At 43.4% G+C, this 15,377-nt stretch overlaps 1 protein-coding gene across 1 annotated transcript in view; it reads right to left on the bottom strand.

Moving 5' to 3' along the window:
- Nucleotides 1–15,377, bottom strand: part of LOC126260384 (probable cytochrome P450 6a13) — a 39,479-nt gene that overhangs the window by 15,646 nt on the left and 8,456 nt on the right. The window contains exons 3-5 of the mRNA XM_049957712.1: nucleotides 14,718–14,983; nucleotides 8,229–8,460; nucleotides 1,518–1,685 (exon numbers count right to left, since the gene is read on the bottom strand). Of these exons, the coding sequence (XP_049813669.1) occupies nucleotides 1,518–1,685; nucleotides 8,229–8,460; nucleotides 14,718–14,983 (666 nt within the window). The remainder of the gene's footprint in view (nucleotides 1–1,517; nucleotides 1,686–8,228; nucleotides 8,461–14,717; nucleotides 14,984–15,377) is intronic.

Raw genomic sequence — 15,377 nt, 5'->3', positions numbered from 1 at the left:
GGCAGACAATCTATCCATCTGAACCACCGAGGACACAGATGGATACCGCGACTTCAAGGACTTATGCACGCTTCCCGTGGGACCCATATTGCCAACTGTCCACAATCTACATACGTATTGTACCTAATAGATATTTGCCCACCCACTCATTACTCGCGCACGCTAAGGTGACGATTCCCGTAAGAGTTTGGGCAACCTGTGCGCTTTCGCACAGACGAAGGTCAATGGCTGGGTAGCCTTTAACTATATATATATTAAGATAGTAACTGTTCTCGAAAGAACAGATACCATTGATGGCCGAGCAGGTTCTTTAGAATAAATGATAATTAATTTAAACCTTTACCTGCCGACAGGTACATTACGTATGTAGATTGTGGACAGTTGGGAATGTGGGTCTCACGGGAAGCGTTTGAGATATAAGTCCTTGAGGTCGCGCTGTTCATCTGTGTTCTCGCTGGCTCAGATTTGGTTAATGGGCAAATATACAAGTTATGTATTTAGGAATATTGGGAGGGATGAACATATTGAATACAAGATGTATATGGAAAATGAATTCGAGAAAATACTTAAATGTCAGAATCACAATAAGAAATATGGTAACATGCTCCGAATTGTCTTCAACAGAATGGGTATAGGTTAGGAACGGATTCCTAGTAGAGAGGGAATGGGTTGGGTCACGTTCCCAACCCTAACCTCACCTGCAAGTCACACATGAAAAAGAAATCAGTAGTACAGCGGATACAAGAATATGGCGACAAACATCTGGTGTCTGATATAAAGGAAGATCTTGAACTCCCTAAGGATGCGTTTAGAAGGCTGGAATTGACAAAAATAACAAGGCAGTGAAGGACTTTTCGATGTCGCTGTTCGGGACTGCTCTTCTGTCCATGTAATTCACCCTGGAAGGAACACACATCAAGGATTTACTGAATGAGTAATTTGGGTCTGGGAAATGATGATGAGGAACCTCAGGCTGCAGAAGAAGAAAATGTGCATTCTGAACTGCCACCAGTTGAAGGTGACTGTGAAGGTGCTAAATTGTGCTACTGCTGAAGACTCATTCTTTGAATGCTGTAATTTATGACTGCAATTATCTGTCACCTTATTTATGTCATTTCATTGTAGCCATTTTTGTTACTGTTTTTGTGGAATAAAAAAAAAGAAAAAAAGGAGATGGATAGAGCGTCTGCCATGTAAGCAGGAGATCCCGGGTTCGAGTCCCGGTCGGGGCACACATTTTCAGCTGTCTCCATCGAGGTATATCAACAACACCTATCGGCAGCTGAGGATTTCAATTAATTATCATTTCTTCTAGAGAAGCTGCGCGGTCATCAATGGTATCTGTTCTTTTGAGAAGAGTTTCTGTCTTCATGTGTGTAATGAATTAAGGTCGGTGTATGCACTGTCTCAATCCAAAGACAGAGCAATGTAGTGCAACAGTATTTATCTGTATCAGTAGCGCCAGACAGAGGAACTCACAATAAAACTAAATAATCACTGATGTAAGGCTCTCTTACCAGCGATGAATTCGTCGAGTAGCGGTGGAGCGTCGTTGCCGGAGCAGATCTGCTCTCGCAGCTGGGACTGGATGTCGGGCAGGGCCGCCAGTTCTGCCAGGCAGTGGCGCAGCACGTGGCACGTGTCGCTGGAGCCCGCAGACAACACTGCGACCGTCTGCTCGGATACTGCACACAAACAAGTGACACTGCAAAATTGTGGCCGATTTAATCTTCTAGAGTTTGGGGCGGCGGGTTAAAAGTTTTGTTACTGCTTCATGGAATACTGTTTGTTTTTGGAGAATTTTAACATGTGTTAGTGCGATTTTCGATACCACTGTCGTTTACAAGAACCTGAAAATTATCTGTGCGGACGACCAGTTAGTAATCAAGAAACCTGATGCCTATTATCTCTAGTCGATAAGTTTCCAATCCCTCTCGTCAAACTGGAATACAATGCTCTAACTCACTATTTATAGTCAAAAGGAGTTGGGAACTACGGCGATAAATGAAAGTTCACTATCTCAACAAATCAATATTTTCAAGAAAAGTTCTAATCAGTGCTCGATAGAGTTCAGGAATGATCTCTATTCGAAGTTTCAAGTATTGCTAATTATTGCTCTATATGTTAATTAAGTACAGGTTATTGCTCACATGGAAAGCGGCGAATCACCTACGCCACCTGCCACGCTGTTTTCTAGAACACTACAGGCAGCACATGAAATAAAAACATTGAAACTAAAACACAGGCTTCCAGTAAATTATCAGACCACGAAATTTCACTTCTAAACACTTGCACAAAATAGTGCGATAACTAGCTCGATCGATAAACACATAAGTCAGACGCCTTCAATGCCATCCGAGGCTTAGCATATGTGGTCGCGGAGGGACATATGGCATATACTGAGGCATAGCGAGATACATCACGGGCGACTGACAACTATCGAGTAAAGACCATATAGCGTTAGGTGGTCCTTTTATAATGTTGGTGCCATTTCATATTGGATGGCAAACAGAACATCTGTACTTACAATGCCTTATGCACTTGCAGCAGTGCTCGAATGGCACCCTTTCTGACAACAAGATCTTGCATATCATTGTTATGAGAATGAAAACACGGCCTATGTAGCCTGAAATCTGATTATTATCCGTGCAATTAGCCAATTTCAACCGTGGGTCATTTAAGGGCTCATTTGGACAGGAAAGCGATAATATAATGTTTTCGCGCTGTCAAAGACATGATATGAAGCGCTATCGATAAACAATACGTAGTTGCGGTGAAAAAACAGCAAATGTTTTAATATTGTACTTCATCTTTTTCTCGTCTACTTAGAGTGATGAGATAATCTGTTTCTGTACGGACGCATTTTGTCATTGCTGCGTAGCTCCAGACATTTTGCTACATACTGCATACTGTACATAGGCAGATTTAAAGAGGCGCATCGACGTACTCATTTATATTAATATACTGCTATGCAAGAAGAATATAATAATTCCAATCCCAAAGAAAGCAGGTGTTGACAGATGTGAAAATTACCGAACTATCAGTTTAATAAGTCACAGCTGCAAAATACTAACGCGAATTCTTTACAGACGAATGGAAAAACTGGTAGAAGCCGACCTCGGGGAAGATCAGTTTGGATTCCGTAGAAATGTTGGAACACGTGAGGCAATACTGACCTTACGACTTATCTTGGAAGAAAGATTAAGAAAAGGCAAACCTACGTTTCTAGCATTTGTAGACTTAGAGAAAGCTTTTGACAATGTTGACTGGAATACTCTCTTTCAAATTCTGAAGGTGGCAGGGGTAAAATACAGGGAGCGAAAGGCTATTTACAATTTGTACAGAAACCAGATGGCAGTTATAAGAGTCGAGGGGCATGAAAGGGAAGCAGTGGTTGGGAAAGGAGTGAGACAGGGTTGTAGCCTCTCCCCGATGTTATTCAATCTGTATATTGAGCAAGCAGTAAAGGAAACAAAAGAAAAGTTCGGAGTAGGTATTAAAATTCATGGAGAAGAAGTAAAAACTTTGAGGTTCGCCGATGACATTGCAATTCTGTCAGAGACAGCAAAGGACTTGGAAGAGCAGTTGAACGGAATGGACAATGTCTTGAAAGGAGGATATAAGATGAACATCAACAAAAGCAAAACGAGGATAATGGAATGTAGTCAAATTAAGTCGGGTGATGCTGAGGGAATTAGATTAGGAAATGAGACACTTAAAGTAGTAAAGGAGTTTTGCTATTTAGGGAGTAAAATAACCGATGATGGTCGAAGTAGAGAGGATATAAAATGTAGACTGGCAATGGCAAGGAAAGCGTTTCTCAAGAAGAGAAATTTGTTAACATCGAGTATAGATTTAGGTGTCAGGAAGTCGTTTCTGAAAGTATTTGTATGGAGTGTAGCCATGTATGGAAGTGAGACATGGACGATAACTAGTTTGGACAAGAAGAGAATAGAAGCTTTCGAAATGTGGTGCTACAGAAGAATGCTGAAGATAAGGTGGGTAGATCACGTAACTAATGAGGAGGTATTGAATAGGAATGGGGAGAAGAGAAGTTTGTGGCACAACTTTACTAAAAGAAGGGATCGGTTGGTAGGACATGTTTTGAGGCATCAAGGGATCACAACTTTAGCATTGGAGGGCAGCGTGGAGGGTAAAAATCGTAGAGGGAGACCAAGAGATCAATACACTAAGCAGATTCAGAAGGATGTAGGTTGCAGTAGGTATTGGGAGATGAAGAAGCTTGCACAGGATAGAGTAGCATGGAGAGCTGCATCAAACCAGTCTCAGGACTGAAGACCACAACAACAACACTGCTATGCAACAATTGTTATGTATACGTAAGTGTCTGTTCATAATTTATGTGATTTCTTGAATATATATTTTATTAATCTCGATGTCTTTCTTTCATTTTAGTAGTTTTAACAATGATAGAAGCGGCTGCGACATGGCAAAGGTTTGTGTGCAGTCTGATGGAAAATTATAAAGTCCTAGCTTAAAAGAACTATAAGTCAATCTTCCCAGCAATTTTACTGCAAGAAGTCCGATATTTCACACGGCAATGCAAAAATACTTAGTACACGCACGACTTCAACCACCAATGCAATTGTTCGCACGCCAGACAATGTGTGGAAAAAAATATTGTTTCATCTTAATGCTTTGAAATATTATTATTTATCTGATCTGTATGCTCATCCAGCTACGACAAGTGGTTAGATATACACATTCTTTCGGACGAGTAACCTCAACCAATGTCAAGAGCTACTACCGTCCTTACAGAACCATTCTACCAACTGTGTCGTCACAGCACACATAGCGCGTCTATATAAGGGCAGGAGCATCAACCACAGGACTGTCACCACTTGACAAGGGCCGAGCAGCACTTGGCCGAACGCTGATGGCTATTTAACTTATGTGCTCTCTGTCCTTCACGTTCTGCTCAAGACAGTATTCAACTCACCACAGCTGTTCTTTATACAAAAATCCCTCCCAACCTCTGCATACCCAGTCTCCAATAATATACGCTGCTCATTCTAAATTATTTCTGTGTAGTATGTGCCTGGAAAAAAACTTTTTATTTTAAATCGACAGTGCACTTTAATTTTGCGAATTTATCCGTCACCACCCTGGCGATACCTTCGTGTACACTTCATATTCCAGCACTCCAGCTCTATTATTGCCCCTTCAAGAGCTCCTACAGTCTTCAATACAAATAAGATATCTGCATCGTACAAAAGATGGCAGAACAACAAAAAGTATGGGCTCTACCACTTAAGTACTAAAAAGACACCGTTAAAATTCGGTTACACGATAAATCACACAAATTTAAAAGTAATCTGTTAAACTAAATACGCAGGGATTACAATTAAAACAACTTGACTTGGTACCATGACAGAGCACACAGAAAAATTTCAAAGAAGCGCGGTTCATTTTGTGTAAGGGGCGTTCAAAAAGAAACGAGCCTGAGGCATAATTACAGAAATCACTATCTGTATGTTAGAAGTATTGACCCTGGCTGTTGAGACACTTGTCCCACTGTGACACAAGGCAGTGAATGGCTGCCTCATAAAATTCCCGGGGCTGCGATGTTAACCAGAGCCTCACGCACAGTTGGACGTCGTTGTCCGAGATGAATCGTTTGCTCGTCAGAGACTTCTTAAGTGGACCAAAAATGGCGTAATAACAGGGAGAGAGGTCAGGACTGTATGGAGGGTGGCCGAGAACCTCCCATTTGAATTTCTGCAGGAGTGCCGCGACTGTGTTGGCCGTATGATGCTTTGCATTGTCGTGGAGCAGAATGACCCCACGGGTGAGATTGCCTAGTCGTTTTCATTTGACCGCTTGGCAAAGGGTGGCCAGGGTTTACGATTAACGCTAAGCATTCACTGTTGTCCCGTGCTGCAGGAAGTGAATCAGAAGGGGGCCATCTTGGTCAAAGAAGAACGTCAGCATAATCTTTCCTGCACCTTTCCTCCTCCGCCAAGGGACTATAGACTTTAATATGTGACATGAATTTGAACTTCATACTTCTACACGTTCCTGAGAACAATGGTTCTTAGCAAATGGACAGACAGACGGTTAAACAAAATGAGTAAAAAAATTTTTACGTTCTGTAATTAAAAGTTGGCCATTTTAGGATTTTTTTCCTTTATTTGTGCTATAAAACCTTGCTTCTTGCCAAATTTTATGATTCTAGGTCAACCGGAAGCACCCTATAGTTTTTGATGACTGAGTTTAAGAGTATCAAAATCTGTGATATAAACAGCCGTATCTTTTGATTGCATAGACTTAGGAACTTGAAACTTTAACACCGCCAAAGGTGACACGAATTTAATCTTGAAACGTCTGCTCATTCATGAGAAGAAAGGATTCTTAACAGACTGACAGATAGACAGAAGAATAATAAAGCGATCCTATAAAGGTTCAATTTTTACAGATTGGAGCACGGAGCCCTAAAAAGGGGAGTAGGAGAGCAGACAAAAGGCAGGGTTAAAATAGTGGACAGTGCAATGAATCAAAAATAAAAATGCCATAGCAGTAGCACATGCAAAACTTTTGGTTCATGTATACGAGGAAAAGACAGAATCATGTTAGGCTTTAGTATATTTCACATACAGTTATTCTCGTTTGGGTCAGTACATTACTACTTTCAACAATACAGATTGAGTGTCAGGGTCAATGGGACAATGAAGCGATAAAAATTGTGCTGGTGTTCATAAATGGTAACTACACTCACGCTCATAAATTAAGGATAATTCTGATATATGATGAAACAACGCTCTGGTGGGCGGTTTGTGGGTTTAAATCACCTCTGGGTGTGATCATGCGGTGCATCTGACCTGCGATCGTCGCACGGTGGCGCTGGCAGCAGTCCACATACGCAGAGGTGTGTTGGTGCATGTCAGAGTACGGTGCAGCAAGTAAGTGTGCAGACGTTTTCAGACGTGCTAATGGTGACTGTGTGTTTAAAAAGGCTCAAAGAACACATATTGATGACTTTTGAGGGGTGCAATACTAGGGCGACTGGAGGCTGGTCAATCACAGCAGTTCGTAGCACGGGCCCTCCATGTGCCACAAAGTGTGATCTCAAGATTATGGCAATGATTCCAGCAGACAGGAAACGTGTCCAGGCGCTACAGTACGGGACGTCCACAGTGTACAACACCACAATAAGACCGATATCTCACCATCAGTGCCCGCAGACAGGCACGGAGTACTGCAGGCAGCCTTGCTCGGGACCTTACCGCAGCCACTGGAACAGCTGTCTCCAGGCCCACAGTCTACAGACGACTGAAGAGACTTGGTTTATTCGCCCGGAGACCTGCAAGGGGCATTCCTATCACCTCTGGTCACAGGAGAGCCCGTAAAGCCTGGTGTCAAGAACACAGTACATGGTCATTGGAACAGTGGTCCCAGGTTATGTTCACGGACGAATCCAGGTATAGTCTGAACAGTGATTCTCGCTGGGTTTTCATCTGGCGTGAACCAGGAACCAGATACCAACCCCTTAATGTCCTTGAAAGGGGCCTGTATGGAGGTCGTGGTTTGACGGTGTTGGGTGGCATTATGACTGGTGCACGTACACCCCTGCATGTCTTTGACAGAGGAACTGTAACAGGTCAGGTGTAACGGGACGTCATTTTGCACCAGTATGTCCGCCTTTTCAGGGGTGCAGTGGGTCCTACCTTCCTGCTGATGGATGATAACGCACGGCCCCACCGAGCTGCCATGGTGGAGGAGTGCCTTGAAACAGAAGATATCAGGCGAATGGAGTGGCCTGCCTGTTCTACAGACCTAAACCCCATCGAGCACGTCTGGGATGCTCTCGGTCGACGTATCGCTGCACGTCTTCAAACCCCTCGAACACTTCAGTAGCTCCGACAGGCACTGGTGCAAGAATGGGAGGCTATACCCCAGCAACTGCTCGACCACCTGATCCAGAGTATGTCACCCCGTTGTGCAGCCTGTGTACTAGGGCATGGTGATCACATTCCATATTGACGTCAAGGTACGTGCGCAGGAAACAGTGGTGATTTGTAGCACATGTGTTTCGGGACCGTTTTCTCGACTTATCACCAATACCACGGACTTACAGATGTGTGTCGTGTGTGTTCCCTGTGTGCCTAAGCTATTAGCGCCAGTTTTGTGTAGTGCCACGTTGTTTGGCACCACATTCTGCAGTTGTCCTTAATTTATGAGCATGAGCGTAGTTATGGTTCGGCTCTTACCTTCCTCGCAAATTTCGTCTTCTCTTTTCTGTTCCTGCTGCATTTTCTTCATCAGCGACTTGATGAAATCGTGGGCAGATACTTTATTGTGTTGTCGGAAGGAGAAGCTGTCTTGGCCAACTGTGCTGAAGAAGCTCGTCACCGATCTCGGCAGCTGCGCCAGTTTGAGGGCGTGGAACAGCGAGCGGCCCAGCAGTTGCAGCACCACTCGGCCACCGTCCGATCTCTTCACCTGTCACGATGCGTAGTCACAAGGTTAAGCGTGCTTTCGTTTAGTCTCCACTACTGTGCAGTTTGGTAATGCATAAGGGAAAGTCAAAAGAAAACTTAACACGGGGCAATGAAATGGTTCTATTAAGAAATAATCACCACATTCGTTAAGACATTTATTCCAGTGGGAGATGGGACGCTCAATTTCCGTTCGAGAGAACGCGGTCGACCGCTGACGGATCCGCAACAGCACTCTCTTTTGCACTTCCTCGTCTGACTGAAACCGAAGTCCACGCATATATGTCCTCAGGTCGCCAGAGATGTGAATATCGCACAGTGAAAGATCCGGGCTGTTCGGAGAATGCTGCAGTGTTTCCCGACCAAGTCGCCGAAGCGTAGCCTCTGTCCGATAAGCAGGGTGAGGGCGAGCGTTATTGTGCGAGAGGATGCTACCTCTGCTCGTAGAATTCCTCGAGCATGGAACCACAATCAATGCGCAACGCTATGAAGACTTCGCAGAAACTGCGGCACTGTATAAAGTCCAAACGCCCAGGAATGCTGTGGGACGGACTCATCCTGTTGCACCGTAGAGTCCGCCCTTATGCAGCCAATAGGACAAAGGCTACGCTTCGGCGATTTGGTTGGGAAACACTGCAACAACCTCCGTACAGAATGAAACTTTCTCTCTGAAGCAGAGTGTGCGTGCTGTTGTGAAACTTCCTGGAAGATTAAAATTGTGTGCCGGACCTTTTTTTTTTCTTTACATCTGATTTTGTTCGCTTTCGTTCGTTACATCTGCTCGGGGCGGACGTCGTAAGACATCCGTTTTAGTTCGTTGTTGATCGGTGAACTCAGTTTTTTTTATTACAGAGGGCAGCTAACCCTCTGACCGAACACGCTGAGCTACCGTGCCGGCTTCCTTTCGGGGGCAAGTGCTCTACCAACTGAGCTACCCAAGCACGACTCACGCCCCGTCCTCACAACTTCACTTCTGGCAGAACCTCGTCTCCTACGTTCCAAACTTCACAGAAGCTCTTCTGCGAACCTTGCAGAACTAGCACTCCTGGAAGAAAGGATATTGTGGAGACATGGTTTAGTCACAGCCTGGAGAATATTTCCAGAATGAGATTTGCACTCTGCAGCGGCGTGTGCACTGATATGAAACTTCCTGGCAGATTAAAACTGTGTGCCGGACCGAGACTCGAACTCGGGACCTTTGCCTTTCGGGCGCAAGAGCTCTACCAACTGAGCTACCCAAGCACGATTCACGACCCGTCCTCACAGCTTTTCATAACAGTGCACACTCCGTTACAGAGTGAAAATTTCATTCTAGAAACATCCCCCAGGCTGTGGCTAAGCCATATCTTCGCTATGTCCTTTCTTCAGGAGTACTAGTTCTGTAAGTTTCGTAGGAGATCTTCTGTGAAGTTTGGAAGATAGTAGACAAGGTACTGGCGGTAGTAAAGGTGTAAGGACGCGTCGTAGTCGTGCTAGGGTAGCTCACTTCGTAGAGCACTTGCCCGCGAAAGGCGAAGGTCCCGAGTTCGAGTCTCAGTCCGGCATACAGTTCTAATCTTCCAAGTTTTATCCTCCGTACAGTCCGGATCCTTCGCCGTGTGATTTTCACATCTTGTGGGACCTGTAGTAAGACATGCACGGACGTCGGTTTTTTTAGGATAAGAATGTGCAAGAGTGGGTGCGGCGGTGGTCCGTCAGCGGCCGACCACGTTCTACAAAACAGGAATTGATAGTTTCGTCTTCCAGCGGGATGAATATCTTAACGCATGTGGTGATCGCTTTTGAATGGAACCATCCATTTTCCCACTGTGGCGGATGATCGGTTTTCGTTTGACGGTCCCACATAAGATCTTACTTCTGCATGTTTGTACTGTAAGGAATTATTTGTCTTCGCGCCAATGTTTCTCAGCTCTAGACTGTGCACTTATGCTATTACAAGTTTCCTAAAAATCTATCAGCTCAGAGGCAGAAGGCGACTAGACTAGTACGCGTGTATTCTTGCATTACTGTATCGCCTTTTGGCTAACGGAATTCAGTAATGTTTCGAGCTAAGAAAGAAACGAATTCACACATCTGAGGACTTACATATATCCTCCTTGGGAGCGACCATGAGTAACTGAACATATTTGGAGCAGCTCACCCGCTTCTTTGGTGTCAAACTCTGTATACGGCATTTTCCGGCAAAGCCCACGAACACGCTGGCAGGTAGCTGCTCCTCCTCTGCTACAGAGATGCATGAATTTGGAAAAACTTGTTACTCCATAAAAATATTCACCACGTATAAAAACTGTCGCTCACTAATGCACCACTGAAAAATAATTCTACAGCAGAGCGAGAAATCTCGTTCCTTTCGTGGCTAAGCGTAACATGCTATTCGTGACTGGAGCAAGATGCTTTTCCAGACACATCAGAGTTGAGGATTTTATTGCATGATACAAGAAATGAGGAAGTTTTATCGTGATTTTCGATGGACTAATGGAGACATGCTCCATAATGTTTGAAAAAACTAATGAAACTGCTCAGTTTTTTTAATCAAGAATTCGAGAGTACTCAAAAGCACGTATTTAATGATTCCGATCAAAAGTAAGGAAGTTGTAATGAAAAAAGTAAAGGTGTCAAAGTTTGTTTAAACACTACAGTACTTCACTAGGCATGTTCCTAATGGCGGTCCTACGCTCTTGCACTTCTGACCTCTGAATTTGTCTACCCAGCTGGTTATACGTTGACCTACAGGTTATCGTGAACTCTGAACCATGATGCATTTTCAATTTAAAAAACAGTATCAGAGGTGAAATAAATGATGCGTGAGAGATAAAAACTCGAGAACAGGACGGATATCGAGTCCTAGAACTTTGGATTCGAAGTAGTTAACACTGACCCATAGTTGTTGCAAAACGATCATTGTCATACGTAGAAACTGGCAGCGGGCCCTTGACATAAGCAATGTAGTGCAAAGAATAAAATTGGCGATATAGTTTAAGCGCATCTTCAGCGATCAACTTTACGAGATTCAAATGCTCTGGAAAAATTCTAAGGAAGTGCAAGCTTACTTGAAAAATGTCGCTCGAAAATACATTAGTTAAAGGTTTCTTAAGTACAACTTCGCACTATGAGATCCTTTACTAAACCGAATTAACGGAAAAACAAGTTTAGAACTCAAAGTAGTTTCCTATGCTTCAGTATGGGCATTTTCACTCACCTACAGCAATTTCCAACATTACACCAAAAGGTTGGTGTAGTGGGGAAAGACTTTCCCCTAGAATTTCGAGAATGACCCTTCCAAAGCGAGTCAATAAACACAAACGTCCCTCATAAATACTCCCCTCTAAAGGTCATAACGATAAAATTAGACAATTTTAAACATGTAAATAAACTTTAAGCAAATGATGTATGCAGCCAACTGGTTGCGTAAAGTTTATTATAATAAGCCTCTACCAGTTTTCAATGCCATTAGGGGTTTCTTCTTCAGAAGAAGTAAAGTAACCTATAATGATTTAAACACATTAAAATATAAACATCTGAAATACTGAACCACTACTACAGTGGCTGGTTTAGTATTGTAGATATTTATTTTTTAATATGTTTAAAACATTACTGGTGACTGTATTCCTTCTGAAGAAGAAACCATTGTGGTATTGAAAACTGGCCAAGGGTTATTGCAATAAACTTTAAACAACCAATTGGTTGCACACATCTTTTACTGAAAGATAAAATTAGAGGAATTCTGACATTTATTTATTTACTTACATATGCATTCATTTCATCTGACAGGATTAGGGCCTTCAGACCATCTTTTACATTTAAACAGACGTCTTTAGCTAGTGGACATTACAACTTGTATAGAGCGTGAGCAATAGGTGAACATGAAGATAACGATAATAATAATAATAGTAATAATTATGGAAACATATACAGTAATGAATAGGTGGATTTTAAGAAACGTCACTCTTATTACCATTAAGAAATATCCTAATTATGTGCCTGTCGGATGTGAGTAGTGTCATCTAAGAACAACGTGTGACAACAGTGCAGAAATAAACAGTATGGAGAACAAGTCGTCTGGAAAGAGAAGTATAACACTCGTATGGGGACCTCCTACAAACGATGATGACTTGCGATGCATACTCGTATGTATACGAGGTGCGACAATAAAGTAGTGAGACTTATTTTCTTTGCAAGATGTGGCAACCCTGCAGGCTTGTGTAGGCACAATATCTTTGACCTTGGTCTATTAGGCTGCTTCTAGTCCAAGCAGCACATCGATGCAACTGCTCAGTCATGAGTTGTGCTGTAGTAATTTAACACATGTTTGTGTCTCTCGTCACGGAAATGGAACTGCATAATATTGCACAACAGTATGACATTTCTTTTTGCGTTAAATTGGGTGAAAACGCGCCGACAACTTATGGTAAGCTTCAGAAGACTTTTGGAGAGGGGGTTATGTCAAGAGCTCAAGTTTTTCCATGGCATAAAATGTTTAGTGAAGGCAGAACGAATACTGAAGATGAAGGCAACAGTGGACGACCATTAACCTTACAGACGAATGTCAATTTGGCCAGGGTGCGTGAACTCGTACGATCTGATCGAAGATTATCCGTGAAAATGATTGCAGAAGAACTGAACATCAACCGAGAAACGGTTTGTCTAGTCATAACTGAAGATCTTGGCATGAGAAAGATTTGTGCAAAAAATGGTCCCCAAAAGTCTCACACCACAACAGCGAGAAACATGGAAAAATGTGGCAGCCGATCTGTTAGAGCAAACGGAAATCAATCCAGAATTGTTGAGCGTTGTTATCACTGGTGATGAAAGTTGGTTTTTTCAGCACGATCCAGAGACAAAACGCCAAAGTTCGGAGTGTTGCTCAAAGGGATCACCCAGAGCAAAAAAAGCTCGCTTGTCAAAGTCAAAAGTGAAATGCAAGCTTGTTTGCTTCTTTGATTCCAAGGGAATTGTTCATAAAGAGTGGATGCTGTGATAAACCTTTTGCATTTCCTTTATGTTTTCGTCTTCTTTAAAGGCAAAGAGAAAAGATGAAGTGGTAGCCCATCATAGAGCCTATGCCTACCGTCAGGTATTTTTGATTTTCAGTTGTTAAAAAACAGAGGAGATTTTCTTGTTCCAGTATGAGGAAGGGAGGATTCGCGTTCAGCTAGTGAACGAGTGAGAAGCACGCCATTTTTAGCGAGTAATTGTAGACCGCCATTTTGGGGTCGCTAGGAATAAGTGAGGAGTTTAGAAAATACAGTATTGTTTTATTAACAGAAAGGTCGTGTGAGTTGTTATTTCAAATAGTACGATAATTACAAAAACTGAAGCCCACCTGTGTACTTTGGAAAATTACGAAGATCCGATAAGCTTAATGGGAACACGGTCAAGACTTCAAAGGTGAACACGGCGACCAAACATAGCATTATAAAGAATGGTAAGCACAAATCTACAGTGGAGAAAGAAACTACTTCGCCCTGCAAAATAATATGAACTTATACGAGCTTATTTCCAGGCATACCGAAAAATTAATCTCATTAATTCAATACATTTTAAAAAGCCACGCATTTCAACATTTTATTATCATCTATTCCATTATTTTATTATATTATAGTGCCTCCTCGACAAACAGTTAACCAATATTACTACAAAGAAATTTTAGAAAGACATCGTAAAAGAGTTCTTCATGTCCGTGCCAACATTGCTGATAATTGGAATCTGCATCACGATAATGCGCCATCCCATACTGCTCTGTCAGTACAGCAATTTTTAATCTCAAAACAAATTTCAGTACTACCACAGCACCTTATTCACCAGATATCGCTCCGTGCGACTTTTTTCTATTTCCAAGAATCAAAACGGTGGTCAAGGGACACCATTTTCAAATAACACGAGATGTCCAAAAAGCTGTGACGAGGGTCTTGGAGGATATTACAGAAGATGAGTTCCAGAAATGTTACTATGAATGGCAGAAGCGCTGGAAAAAGTGTGTGCAATCAAAAGGGAACTACTTTGAAGGAGACAACACTAAACTTGACTAAAACGGTAAGCAACATTTTTTTTTTCACATCAGTCTCATTACTTTACTGTCGTACCTCGTATATTGTAGGAGATTATCAGATTACTCGGTACATGAAATTCTGTGTGAGTCTTTCTCTAGAGAAAAGTCTGTAAATCAGTCACTCGCTTGCTATTAGGTTTAGAATTCACATTTGAGGACCGACGGTGATGTCGACAGCCTAAGATGGATGCCCTGAGGTGGGTATTTCGTACCTGATCGATGTGAGCGACAGCGTCGAGGAAAGGAGAAGTGGTCGGCGCCTGGGAGGTAGGCAACGCCTCGGCGCTCAGCGCGAACACGGAGGAGGCGATGCAGTCGACGCAGTAGGCCAGCAGGTGGCGCCGCGTCAGGCAGGGCGCGCAGGCGGCGACGTCTCGCAGGCGGCGCGCATGCGCCTTGACGTGAGCAGCAGCCGCGCGCAGTGCCGCCGGCGTGAACGACGGCGTGAGGCTGCTTCGGGCACGTCGCCACTCGGAGCCTGTCACAGGCAGTGTAGTGACGCGAGTCAGTCACCAGATGGGCGTTACACTCAACTCAGTCACATTTCCTTTTTGTACAGCGCGCATGCAACTGTACCACACCATAAAAAATCTAATCATCCCATTCAAAGAGCACACTGAACAGTTAAGACCGCTGTAGATGGAGTACAGGTGGTTATAATTAAACTTATGCTGCCCGCCCGGTTGGCCGTGCTGTCTTACGCACGGCTTTACGGGCGGTAAGGAGCGCCTGGTCCCCGGCACGAATCCGCCCGGCGGATTTGTGTCGAGGTCCGGTGAACCGGCCAGTCTGTGGACGGTGCTTAGGCGGTTTTCCATCTGCCTCGGCGGATGCGGGCAGGTTCCCCTTATTCCGCCTCAGTTACACTATGT

The sequence above is a fragment of the Schistocerca nitens genome, chromosome 5 (genome assembly GCF_023898315.1).
Source record: "Schistocerca nitens isolate TAMUIC-IGC-003100 chromosome 5, iqSchNite1.1, whole genome shotgun sequence".
Classification (NCBI taxonomy): domain Eukaryota; kingdom Metazoa; phylum Arthropoda; class Insecta; order Orthoptera; family Acrididae; genus Schistocerca; species Schistocerca nitens.
Note: the sequence above shows the minus strand (reverse complement) of the source record. Positions and strands in the feature narration are given on the sequence as shown.